The sequence below is a fragment of the Oryzias latipes genome, chromosome 14 (genome assembly GCF_053564925.1).
Source record: "Oryzias latipes strain Hd-rR chromosome 14, Olatipes_Hd-rR_3.1".
Taxonomy (NCBI): Eukaryota; Metazoa; Chordata; class Actinopteri; order Beloniformes; family Adrianichthyidae; genus Oryzias; species Oryzias latipes.
The window spans coordinates 9,846,274-9,860,341 of NC_136250.1; the positions used below are offsets into that span (position 1 = coordinate 9,846,274).

Consider the following 14,068-nt stretch of genomic DNA (forward strand, 5'->3'; position numbering starts at 1 on the left):
CTTAACATACATCAAATTGACCCAGGAACATCATCTCTGTTCCTCACAAATGAACATAACAGGAGGGTTAACAATGTATTTATTTCAATTTATTTCTAATATAAGTCGCTGCGGAGTATAAGTCGCACCCCTTGCCAAACTATGAAAAAAAGGGCGACTTATAGTCCGGAAAATACGGTAATTTGGAGAAAAGTTTTGTTAGACAAAGTTGTGTTTTCTGCGAGGAAACAAAGTATCCAATTGCAATAGAATTTTCTTAAAATTGTCCATTTGCAGGAAATGTTAATATAAGGGAATGCAAGGTAATATGTCAGCCCTCTGATTCTCACCTCCCCAAATCTGGACCCCTTAGTGAACAGTTTAGACACCCCTGGATTGGACACCCCTGGATTCCTTCAAAGGTAATGACGAGCAGTAAATTGATGGTTTTGCATCATAAATGATAAAATATTTAAGAAGAGAATAATCTTAATCCCACAGACATGGAATTTGCCAGTATTACTACAGTTATGGACAGTGATAATTGGTAAAAATGTATTCTACACCCAATACATATTTCGTAATCAGTATAAGATATTTTTTGAGTCTTATTTTGGCTAAATTACTTCATTGTTCAAAAATGAACACTTTTAAAGTTGCAACTAAAAGTGAAAAGGCTGACCCCCGGACGCGCGCTCCTGTCCGGCCGGGAGCGCGCATGGCGTTTTTCGTGTCCTGGGTGTCTGTTCCAAAATAGATCCAGCCCCTCCAGCCCCCCCCCCCCCCCCCCCCCCCCCCCCCCCGTTCTGCTCTGTCCCGGTACTCTCCCTTCTCTCTTTCCCTGCTGAGGAGCGAGGAGCAGTTTTCCTGACTCCCGGACAGCGGACTATAATTTTAAAAAACACACGCACACACAACAGGAAGGAGAAGCTCTAAACCAGAGGGGCTGCACATTAGAAGAGGGGGCTCCCCGCAACCTGAGGCAGGTAAGCTGCGTTCAGAACGCGCGTGACTCTGTGCTGCAGCGGTGCGTCAGTCAGTCCTCGAATGCAGCAACACCTTTCAAAAGCCCATACTAAAACAACATCCTGCACGTGCGCAGATGTGAACGTTGTTCGCAAACTCCTCGTCTCCCCTCTACCCTAAAAGTCATGTCCCAGGGTTTATGTGTATTTGTAGGGGCTGTTCGCAGCGCCTGTTCAGATTTACAGTCACTTCATTAGACGCTGAGCGCCACCGGGTCCGCTGCTCGCCTTCTGGAACTATTTGGGATCAGGCAGCGGGTGGGAGGGGCTTAGCAGTTTGTCTTGTCTATATTAGGAAAGTGGCAGTTTCATCCTCACGCTGCCTCCCCCCATCATTCACGACAGGAGAATGTCATACGATAAAAAATAAAGCATTAAAGCATATCAGTTGAACAAAAGTTTGGTTTTTGATGTAAGTTTTATTTTTTGATTTTTCTGTTTTGTTTTTTTTTGTCATCCGAGTTTGTGATACTTCGGTGGTCCCTGAACGCACCACAGCTGCCTGCCTGTACATGTACAGGCAGCGTGTACATAATGCACAGCTTCTTGGAAAGTTGTTGGGTGGGCTTTTCTGTCCTTTCATCACTGGTAAAGTCATGCTGCCCTTGACCCCCAGCCTAAAAGGTCATTTTTGGGACACTTTTGGTTATATGTTCTGTGGCGACCCCTGATGGGAAAAGCCGAAAGAGAAAGAAGTTCTGTACAAAGGCCAGACTTTTAGTTTACATTAAGGACCCACTCAAAAAAAATTGTGTTTTTAACATGTCTTTGGGGCATTTTTCTCATGATGGAGGACATATATAAAATAATTTAAGATTAAAATTGCATTTCTTAGTAATTCTTTATTCAAATCGCAGATGAAAAAAAAAGTTTGAAAAAAAAGTCTCTTTTATGACGCAGCCAGTGAAATGGACAGGCCAAAGCCTCCCTGCTCTGCTCCACTCTGATGCATTCACTTGTAGGTAAATAGATACACCAACGTCTTCATTGTCTTCGTATAAGCTAGCATCGGACTCAAAGCTGTACAGCTGGATAGCTCTGAAATTGCTCGCCGCTTTGGTTACACCACTACTGTTTGGTTGGGGATCGTTTAAACAAATGGGATATCAGCGGAGGCTTATTTCTGCACCCACAAGTCAGGTGAATTTCTGCACATATTATGGCCTAAAAAATGACACAGGTTTTTTAGATTTTGCCTAAAATGGCATAATCATAATTGAAAGACCACAACATTTTTACAATGGATCAAAATATAATTGGAGAGGGACTTTAAAATTAAGTTAAGGAAAGTAAAGGAACAACTTTTTGTCAATTCTCCTTGGGGACTGATGCCGACCTTCATTTAGATTTTTTAAAAAATTTTTTAGTTTAGTTTTAGTTCATTCTAATGATTTGAAGAGGGGGCATCTTTTGAGTGCCGCCCCTTGCTTGTACCTGCTCTCATCTCAGTGTTTGACTTTGACGTTTGGCTCCCACATAGTGTTTAGTGGGACAATCAACTATTAATATCTTCCCTGAAGCAGCCACTGATACACAATATCCCCTGTGTTTTTGAGGATTACAGTTCTACTTGCCTGCTCTCTATGACAGCTGCAGGACAGCAAGTCATCAGTCAACAGCCTGATGGAGGCAGCAACATGCAGGAGGAAAAGAAAAAAAAGACTGGCTAATACAAAAACAAAGAACAAGTTTTGTGAAATATACTAACATATATTTATTATTTTCCAATCTTTTATTTTAAAGACACTGCTTTTCCATCATATCATTTTTTTTCTCCCTTTTTCTTGCCTCCTCTCTCCTCAGCCATGAGTCGCAGCATCGTGCGGCAGAGTAAGTTTCGCCACGTCTTTGGCCAGGCAGTCAAAGCCGATCAAAGTTATGATGACATTCGCGTCTCCAAGGTGACTTGGGACAGCTCCTTCTGTGCCGTCAACCCAAAGTTTTTGGCGGTTATAGTTGAGTCCAGTGGAGGAGGAGCTTTTCTGGTCCTGCCCCTTTCTAAGGTCAGTAAGGGGAAAAACATCATTAAAAATTGATTGAAAGTCACAGCAGAAATTAAGTTGTATGGTTTATACGCTTGTTTTTTAAATTCTTGTAGATACTTTATATATTCATAACTTTTTTCAAAATAAAAGTTTAATAAAGCAAACTCATTTAAAATTGGACTTTTGCAGAATTTAAGAATTGTTCTGTGTGTTCAAATAGATGTCAATAAAGATATTTTACTAGAAAATTGTAATAGAAATGTTTGCTAACCATGCATGGTGTTTGATGTTTTTATGGTTTATACGTGAGTTTGTACACCTAAATACAGTTATCTATGGTCTTGTGATGAAAACACCAACTTTTACTCTATTATCTTCCTGCTCCTCTGTTATTGTTTTTAATTGTTTCTTTTATATAAAGATAATCTGGTCTATCAGATGGAATCTAGGTTCTGGCATCTGCAATTTTGAAGAATGCTAAGAAAGAGAAATTACTTGATGGATGTGTATGTTCTGCTACGAACAGCAGATAAAAAAAAGTTTTAATATTTTATGCAGAAAACTCCTGTTTTCTTTGTAGAGAGAACTTTTACATCTTAAAGTATTTTTTTTTCACTCTAAAAACAATATGTAAAGTTTTGCTTCAGACAACAGGTTTCCCTCACAATACCTTTATAATTGTCTTTAATTATTAAAAAAAACGTTGTTTAGAAGGAAGTAAGATGACTTTGGTTTCTAAAAGTAAAGTAAAGTAAGTAAAATTGACCACATCATCTGTGGCTGATGCAGGCATTATAACTATTTAAACAAATTAAACTCGCCCTGCATCCCAAAAATGTAGATTTATTTCTTCAAGCAGCATCATTAATAGTTGTTATGTAATCTTATTTGATTATAATTAGTATTTTAAACTTTGTTGGATCAGAGAAGCTTTTTGATTGAGTGTTGACACATATATAGACTAGCTTGAGAAATCTAGTCAAGCTGTCTTGGGAGATTCCTCCACCTCAGCAGCTTTCATTTGAAGCAAGAAGGCAAGCAACATTTGCCAACCACAGCCCAGCAGTGAAACTTAGGGCGGTACTATTTTTTGGTCAATAAAATGCTGATAATAAGAAATATTAGACTAACTTATTAACTTGATGTTATGTGGTTGCTATTTTTTTTAACCAGAATTAAAAATGGACAAGCAAGGATGTGTTTGATTCATAGTTTTACAAATTAGAAATTAAAATCCATGAGTAACTTTAAAAATTGCAGATTACTGCTTAGTTTTTTGGGGGGTGAGGGTTCTCGGAGAAGTCACGCTGAACAGATTTGCTATAAATAGACTGAGTGTGCTCTCTATCCTCCTTTGCCCCATCTGGGTCCCCGGCTTGCAGCATGTAAAACCCCCCTCTCAACACCTCGTCACCCAAGCTATAAATAAACTTTGCTTAGTGTGTGTCACATAGAAGGTGTGATTTCTGAAAAGCTGATTCACATGTCCCCATGTTCACAGTGCTCTTATTGGGAGCAATTTCACCAAATTTCCTGTCCAAAATGGACTCAAATACAACAAATAGTCTTACAGGTCGAGTTTTTTTTTGTTTATTACTCAATATATGTAAATGTTTGACATTTGTTTTTGAAAGAAAAACTATCATATTTAAAATTTGTTCAAGCAAGCCTGTTAGCCTTTGATTACAGCTGAAAAAACCTTTTAGATCCATTTAATACCTTATTGATAGTTTTGTAGGCTTTTATAGATTCAGAAAAGTGTCAGATAAGAGCATTAACCTGTAAATAAGTGTTGAGTTTAAATAAAAGTCAGGCTAAATGGTCGAATTTGGTGAAAAGCAAAGCAAAGAAGAGATGGAAAGAAGGATTACCGTGATAGATAGATAGATAGATAGATAGATAGATAGATAGATAGATAGATAGATAGATAGATAGATAGATAGATAGATAGATAGATAGATAGATAGATAGATAGATAGATAGATAGATAGATAGATAGATAGATAGATAGATAGATAGATAGATAGATAGATAGATAGATAGATAGATAGATGACTTTATTAATCCCACGATGGGGAAATTTCATTTATCTGTGGCAGCAACGACATTCACAAATAATATATATAATATAACATCAAAAAAGGACATCAAAAATGACATTCATATTAAATTGCTAAAAATTATTATTAAAATTATTAAAATTATTATTAGAAATGAAACTCTCATTAAATAAATAAATAAATGAATATTAAATAAATACAGCTGCGAAAGTGTAAAAAACATGTGATCAACTGCACACTTGTGATCAACTGTAAAAAACATGTCAAACTTTTTTTTTTTTTAATACAAAAATAGGTAAGTAATAAAGTACACACCAAAACAAACAATCGTTCAGGAACAAAAACAATTGAAAAACAGCAACAACTGCAACAAAAGTAACAAACAAAGGATCAGTATGATCCTGTACTTACAAAAGTACAGGATTGGATATGCAATCTGGATATGCAATCCTGTACTTGTCACTTACAATAGTAACAAACAAAAGATCTAACCACCTCCTTCCTTGTTAACTAATCTAAAGCTGCTCCTGATGACCCAGTGGGGTTTAAATGCAAAGAAAGAGTTTCCCATGGGGCGTTGAATGGGTAAAGTCATTGATATTCGTAAAATTGTAGTAATACTGCGGAGTGCAGTCAAATTGTGCTCCAATAAAGCTGCCAATTTGTCAACATAATTGAGTTACACAATATTTCAGAGGGTTTAATCACTTTCATAAAGAGGGGTGGGGTGAATAAAATTCATTTAAAATGTAAATAAATGTTGCAAACTGTACTTTTTATATTTTAAATGTAAACAAAAGGAAATTTATTACTAGTGTTTTCACATTAGTTGCAACTATTTCTAGTTTTGTTGCATTCACTGTTCTGTTAGGTTATTGGTCTTTACATGTAGTGAGATTAGGGTAAAGCAAATTAATAATCAAGGGTTATCTCTTTCATTTCTTGTTTTTATTTACAAATATTTTACAGACTTTAAACCAAGGTCATATGTGAACACTTGGAGTGTTTTTTCTCTCCTAATTACATGCCACATCACCTAAAATCCCTGAAATCTTTTTAACTGAACATGCACGTCCCATCACATCATTAAGATGTTATTGGGAAACACCTTTTTAGTATAAAATGTGTTTTCACCTTCAATGAGTTTTTTTTTTTAATCTTCTATTAATGTTCAACCGTTTTAATTGATGACTTCACATTTGTTTTGTGCAGGATGTCACAGTAAATTCAGTTGCTGCAAGGAGTTTAGGTCAAATCCTAACTTCTGTGATTACTTTTTTCTGTTCAAAACTGTGTTAAATAAAATGTTGCGTTTACGTGTATTGCATTTACAGTTTCATTTTAATAAAGTATTGTTCCTACTCTTAAAAAGTTCTTTAAACGTTGTATTTGTTCACTGTATATCAGCATCTGAATTGCAGTTCTTGTTTTCCTGAGCATTGTTTGTATCTTTTTTTTGAGACTATAGTTAAAATTTCTCTTCAGTGTAGTAGTAGTAACTTCCTTTTGCTTCAATTTTAACAATACAAATAGGTGTGTTATTGATTATTCAATGTTGTCAATCTGTTGTTTGCATTCGTTAAGAGCGTCTGCATCAAACTTCTTAATTTACATCAATACTATGAAGATTGCTAAGACCAGACGGAGCCAAAAGTATTTATTTGATTTCTCTTTAATTTAATTTAATCTTTTAACATTTAATAACATTTATTTAAATGATAAAAAAACACTTCATTTTTCTAAACACCCTTATTAATATATTATGGGTGCATCTCTGTTGTAAATATAACATTGACGTGTCTTTGTTGTGTGCTGCAGTCCGGTCGTGTGGATAAGAACTACCCGCTGGTGATCGGTCACTCTGGACCCGTCCTCGACATCGACTGGTGTCCTCATGACGACAACATCATTGCCAGCTGCTCGGAGGACTGCACAGCCATGGTAAACCCTGCAGAGTGTTTGTGGGAGATAATCTGTAAAAGCATGTGAGAAACTATAAGTGATGACTAATGTAGTAGTCAGGGGTTGTCACGGCTACAGCTTGTTGCATTTTTCTGCTTCTTTGAGTGACCCACTACCTCTGCTTTCTAACCCTAATGTCTAAAAATTGATCAAATCTTTTGGCTGTCTGGTCACGACTGTAGCAAACTCTGGCTTTCTCTGGATATGCGAAGTAAATGATAAGGTGTACAAAACAGCATCTTTGCTAAACTCTGCTTTCATTTTGTGGGGATGGGATTATATATACTTGCTTCTTCCCATTATTTTCCAAGCAATAAATCAAGCTCTACTTGACTTTAGCTAATGATCATTATATTTATTCATCATTTCTGTAATGAGTTTGATAAATATGTGTGTTTTTTTTTATTGTATTGACCACAATTAAGGCTTAAAATCAAATCAAATCAAGTTTTATGGTTGTGCGCTCTAACTTAAACACTGTAAACAACCATGTCTTAACACAAAAACGTCATTTTTATTCTAATACCTACGACTTGGACTACACTGTAATTTGTTGTAACAACCAGAACTACTGGTGAATTCAGTCAAAATTATTTTAATTGTAAAAATTTGGTTGATTGCAGAAAAACTCTTGTCCGTTTTAAAGGTAAATTTTTTTTATCCTATTAAACTTTCAAGTTGTTTTTAGGGAATTTGGGTCATTTTAATTTCAAACTTCTATAAAAAAACAAGTTTCGTACTTAAATGTTGAAAAACAAGGTTTACATGCTGATGAAATGCTAATGGTACAATTAAAAAAGTAATCTACCCTTTCCCTTAATATTGCCCTACAATCTAAACACTGTTCCTGTCCAAAATTCAAATTTCTTGTGTGTTAAAATATTCCATGAAAGTATCATAAATAAAATGAATAAAATTACCAGGTCACAGATTACTTTTTATGTTTTTAATTTGTGATTATAGTTGTATGATGACTCTAAAGCGACAGACTCCCAAAATAAAGGACAGTGTTTTACAGTAATATTTTTCAAACAGACCCCATCAACTGTTATACATATCCTTGCAGAAACTTTATCATCAATTAAGAAACTTGCTTCTGCTCTGCATAGTGCTTTTTGCTCTATGCGTTTTATTTTTTTACTTTGTTTGTAAAGTTTACTTGACTTCTGCCACTTTTTCTGAGTTTCTGTGTGTGCCGTGTCCATATGTCAAGAATGTGAGCTTGTGTGAGTTCTAAGGTTTGCATAACAACACTATCTTTCAACATATGGGCATCACACAGCTGTCTATCTGGGCAAATGTGCCCATGTGTGTGTACGAACATTGCTGGAATATTTTAATGATGGAATGGCTGCATCTTTTTGGGCAACAGCTGCTTGAGCGTTGCCTGAATGTGGCCGTCATCAGCGTTTGAGCATGTGCGACTTTGTTTATGTGTAGCAGCGCGCACGCCGACAGACACTCGCAGCTGTCCTGGTGACATTGCTGCATTGAAGTGGAGGAAAGTCCAGAAGTGGGATGTCACTCTTTTTTAGGGTCTTTTTTATGAAGCAGATTTAGGAGTGTGCACGTGTGTACAGTAAGTGGGTGCACACCAAATAGAGATTAGCCTGAGCATCTTATGTTCATGTTAGTAACATAGAATATAAATAAGTATCTGAGTAAACCGTAAAAAGAAGCTTATAGTGTCAGGTTTTTTTTCTTCATATCTTGTAGTTTCCTGCTGGAGAAAAAGTGAAAAGTGGATTTTCTTTTTTAAGTTCAATATTGATATTGATAAATTTGGTTTAATCCCAATTCTTTTGCATTGTGTTAAAATAAAACTTGCAGTCAGTTTGATGGCTATAAATGGGACATGAAGTTGCTCTCTTTTTTCTTTTAAAGCTTTTAAAAGCAAAAGGTCGGTACACACATGTGGGTTGAAACATCTCAGGTGTCACCTTAGTTTTCATGGAAAGTCAGTACTGTATATTAACATATTTACATACATTTTAATTTTTTTTTTACAGTAAGCACTGTCACCCTAAGCCACGATCACACTAGCACAAGGGTTAAGAGAACTAGAGTTCGTTTTCTCCGATAATAATAATACTGAACTGAATTGCAATTACAGAATTAATGGTTATTAATTAATTTAAAAAAGACAAAAAATATTTTGAATAACTTTTTGACGTAAAGACCAATCAAACGTGCCGTTGTGCTCTTCAGGTGTGGCAAATCCCGGATCATACACTGACCCGCCCTCTTTCTGACCCTGTGGTGGTTCTGGAGGGACACTCCAAACGAGTCGGCATTGTTACTTGGCACCCCACTGCACGCAACATCCTGCTCACAGCAGGTAGAACACAAAGCCATAAAAACTTCCTCCAATGTTGATGCTTTTTAAAAAAAAAAAAAAAAAAAGAACTCTTTTGACAACTTTTTAAAAATTTCAATATACATTTATGTGCTCGGAACAATTTGACAACAATCTTTTCATTCTTGCCTTTTTTCCTTTTCAGGTAGTGATAACTTGATTATTATCTGGAACGTGGGGGCAGGGGAGCCCCTCATTTCAATGGATGACCACCCAGACCTCATCTACAGCGTCAGCTGGAACAGAAACGGCAGCTTGTTTTGCACAACTTGTAAAGATCGGCGCCTGCGCGTCTGTGATCCCCGAAAAAGGGAGGTGGTGGCGGTGAGTGAGTCAAAGTAATCTGACAAATTCTTGCAAACTGCCAACCCAAACTTTTCTTGTTAAAAGGTGTGATTTTCTTCTTATTTGCAATGGATTTCCAAAAACTATTTACATTTTTTTTTCTAACTGAGCACCATTGGATAAGAAATATTTTTCTTCTTTTTTGCTCTAAATGAGTACCTTCAACAGTGTTTATTTAAATCTTGACCAACAGGAGCGCTTGGCTCCTCATGAAGGCATCCGACCAATGAGAGCCATCTTCATCAGAGATGGAAACATCTTCACGACAGGATTCACCAGAATGAGCCAGAGGGAACTCGGCCTCTGGGACCCGGTAACAAACACTTTTCTAACATAACCTCGGCTGAAAACTGGAGTCATCATGGTTTTTGGTTTTTCTGCAGACAAATTTTGAGGAACCTATTGCACTTTTGGAGTTGGACACAAGTAATGGAGTGTTGTTACCATATTATGATCCAGACGCAAATATGGTCTATCTTTGTGGAAAGGTATGAAAACACTGATTACTGATGTAAATCCCAGTTCAAAACATTGATAATTTATTTGGAAAGGCCATTAAATCAGCCCTAAGAGCATCACAAAGGCATGTTTGCTTGATTATTTTTTTATTCTTTTTTTTTTTTGTATTTTCAGGGGGATAGCAGTATTCGATACTTTGAAATCACAGAAGAGCCTCCTTATGTTCATTACCTTAGCACCTTCAGCAGTAAGGAGCCCCAGAGAGGGATGGGCTTCATGCCCAAGAGAGGCGTGGACGTCAGCAAATGTGAGATCGCGCGGTAAGATAATCCCAATAAATCACTCCTTCAGAGATTGCACTTTGCACATATGTGGTTCTAAATAAACCGACTCAAACCAGGTTCATATGATTATTCTGAGAGCTCAAAAGCTCTCGGTCCAACGGTTTTTATTTATTTTTTTATTTTATAGATTTCAATGTACTCTCAGTAAAAAATTACTAAAAAAAAGGAAAAAATACACTTCAAAATATTTGTAATTTTGAGTGTAAATAACTGTTGTTTTTACCCCCCCCCCCCCCCATTAAATATCAGTTTAAAAAAAAAACACTTTTAAATTCATTTAAGATGCATTTGTGTGTGTTGAAGGATATGGGAGGGTATTTTGGCCTGAGAATAGACTAAAATAATGTTTGTCACATGTCACACTCATCAGGTGACGTGTCTGTTTATTTTTCATCAACCTTTATATGTCTTTTTATTATCAGGTTATACAAGCTGCTTGACAAGAAGTGTGAGCCCATCACTATGACTGTGCCCAGAAAAGTAAGCCCATCTGACACAACATTTCAATTTAATGTTAATCCCAACATAAAAAAACAAAACAAATGGAACTTTGTGTTTGATAGACTATTTCTTTGTTGCAACACTGATCTTTAGAAATAAATTCCTGCTTTTGATGCCACATCTGTGAGGAGCGTGCATTTGGGGGCTGAGCAGCCGACGAAGGATGAGGGTTATGAAAACATAAAAATTGCCATTTTTTCTATGCCAACGCCAAAATGTATATATTGCTGTTGCTATTGAGTTTTGCTTACGTTAACAATTTTTTGGCAAGCCTTTTCAATGTTTGCAACATCTATTTCAATGCAAAAATGTCACACAGCACAACTGCATCTTTCTCAATACTAAAGAAATCTTTCTATGGCCTCAAAACCACCAAATGACTTGACTCTGTTGTCTCATACCAACCAACATGTTTGGAATATTATTATTGTGTGGGTTTAATTGGTAAATGGTGTATATTTATTTATATAGCAGTTTACCACCTTCTCAGAAGGCCCAAAGCGCTTTATAGTCTCAGTATTCATCCATGCGCATAGTAAGAGCGGGAACCAAACCTGCAATCTCCCAATCAGATGCCGACCGCTCTACCTCTGCACCACGGCCGAGGTGCCAAGGTGCATAGGTCCTGATCGTAACTATTTTAAACTGGAATATAGACTAATGGTCTTGAAGGAGATTTCCATCTAATGTGGCTTTAAAAATAATAATCTATACTTTTATATGAACACTTGCCAACTTTCTCACCCTTTAAACAAAGATCAGCAAATAATCCAGAAATATACATGTCAAATTTTAACATCAGAGACAATCTACTCAGTTGATTTAATATAAAGCCACAGATTATTTTCAACCATTGTTGTTTCCATCACAATAAAACTGAAATCTAAGCACCTCCTGTCTCTAAATTGCCTATTGTGTCTTTTGTACAGTCTGATCTTTTCCAGGATGACCTGTACCCGGACACAGCAGGACCCGAGCCGGCCATGGAGCCCGAAGAGTGGTTGGATGGCCGTGATGAAGACCCCATCCTGGTATCCATGAGAGAAGGCTACGTGCCGCCAAAGAGTCGAGAACTCAAGGTGGTGAAGAAGAATGTGCTGGACTCCAGACCCACCACACGACGCAGCATGTCCACAATGGACACCAACAGCCTGCCGGTAAGTTCAGCATCTTTCCTGTGAATGAGCATGTGTGGCCTTCGTGGGGGGAACACTAATCAGATGGAACAATCTCAGGGTTCAGTTACATTTAGTAACACATTTCTGTTATTTGTACCCTTTTCTGTTTGTCTCCTCTCAATTTGTACCCAATTTCAATCTTAAAGCTCCTGGTTTTGTTTTGGTTTTCTTCCTTTAGTTACCTACTATCCCTGACCTATTTTCCTATATTTTCCAGTCTTATTTTTCCCTTCTGTCATTACTCTGTTTTCCCTTCTTCCTCATCCCTCATCTTGTCCAGCCTCAGCTACTCGAGAGGTTGTTGGAGGAGATTCAGAACCTGAAAGCCACAGTTTTGTCACAGGAAAAGAGGATCTGCGACTTGGAGGATAAGCTTTCCCAATTCACCAATGGCACAGACTAATTTGGAATTGAACACACATTTAAAAGAACTTGTCTGAATTTCTAAATCATAATCTATTTCCACTGAACTTACAAGAAAACACCCTACTGAATACTCGAACAGAGTTGCCTCCTTGGAGGGTGCTGTTTTTCCAGAGTTCAAATGGGTTCAAGGGTCAGCAGCAACCACATATACAGACATTTTTTGCGGTTTATTCTCCAAAATTCTTCTCAGCGATAAAAAGTCGATGCCACAGCATTAATTTTTATTGTGGTAAACTCTTTCCAATAAAAGAAGGTAAAATGGAAGTTGTAAATTTGAAGGAAATGGGCATGTATAGGATAAAAGACAGAGGAAAGTGAACACTGTTTTCCCTAAAAAGAGGGATTTTGAAGAGAAGGAGAAGCAGAAACCAAATGAAACATTAAAAGTAGGCAGGTTTTAACATCTGGCTTTCTGCACTGTGGTTTAGATGAGTCCATATGAAAGCTTTTCAATATGTAAATAATGATAAAGGAAACAAATAGGGGAAATATATTGAAACTGTAGCAAAATATGAAAAGCAAAAACATTTTTTTCTGTAAAAACAAAGACTTGACAATAAAATCTGTTTTTTAAAAAACAAACATGCCTCATTTGTTCTGTTACACTTTCATATTGTAACCCTTGTGCTATCCTAGGCACTTTAACATTGGGAGTTGGGTCATCTAGACCCACTAGACAGTGCTCTGAACCTTTTTTCTTCAATGAGTTGTGAGCTTCACTGGTGTCCATGGATTACATGAAATCTTTCCACCTTTATCCACCTTTGTCATGGTAGGGAGAACACGTCAATGTAAGGGTGGGGTCATCTAAGATAGGACAAGGGTTAAATGGTCTAAATCATGGAAAATCAACTTTGTGAGCTTTAAGTGTATTATAATGTTCATTTTTCATTAAAAGAAACCCCAAAGTGGTATTTTGATCTGTTCGCACTTTTCTGACTTCTCCTCTAAAAACCTGCGCTCTGAGGACCAGCCTCTCCCAACCCGTGAAAACGAGCGGGTTCTCACGAGGTGACGACCAGTGAGACCCCTTCCAGGAAGAGTTTGTGCTGCAAGCACCGCCCCCAGGTTTACACACACACACTTTCTGCACAGAGCCAGCAGTGATCGGCTAGACGCTGTTATTGTAACCCTTGTGCTATCCTAGGCACTTTAACATTGGGAGTTGGGTCATCTAGACCCACTAGACAGTGCGCTAAACCTTTTTTCTTCAATAACATTATTTAGGCCCTGTAACAGTGCTCTGAACCTTTTTTCTTCAATGATTTGTGATCTTCACTGGTGTCCATGGATAACATGAAATCTTTCCACCTTTATCCACCTTTGTCATGGTAGGGAGAACACGTCAATGCAAGGCTGGGGTCATCTAAGATAACACAATGGTTAAGTTAGTCTCCAGTGTGTTGATATTGTAACAACCCATTTGGAGTGCAACTATAGCCAAGCTG

At 37.2% G+C, this 14,068-nt stretch overlaps 1 protein-coding gene across 8 annotated transcripts; it reads left to right on the plus strand.

The window, feature by feature from the left end:
* Positions 1–776: 776 nt before the first annotated feature.
* coro6 (coronin 6) lies at positions 777–13,202 on the plus strand. Of its 8 annotated transcripts, none has more exons than XM_078930735.1 (12): positions 826–965; positions 2,561–2,692; positions 2,808–3,007; positions 6,868–6,990; positions 9,220–9,349; positions 9,513–9,691; positions 9,906–10,025; positions 10,096–10,200; positions 10,346–10,491; positions 10,938–10,995; positions 11,946–12,173; positions 12,341–13,202. In XM_078930735.1, exons 3-12 carry the CDS (start codon positions 2,810–2,812, stop codon positions 12,515–12,517), a joined length of 1,464 nt encoding a protein of 487 aa, XP_078786861.1. In that variant the 5' UTR covers positions 826–965; positions 2,561–2,692; positions 2,808–2,809; the 3' UTR covers positions 12,518–13,202. The 8 variants fall into 8 exon arrangements, with proteins under 8 accessions (XP_023818259.1, XP_023818257.1, XP_023818258.1 ...); XM_078930738.1 differs by having other exon boundaries at positions 12,475–13,202; XM_078930739.1 differs by lacking the exon at positions 2,561–2,692 and having other exon boundaries at positions 853–965; positions 2,808–2,834; positions 2,906–3,007.
* Positions 13,203–14,068: the final 866 nt, after the last annotated feature.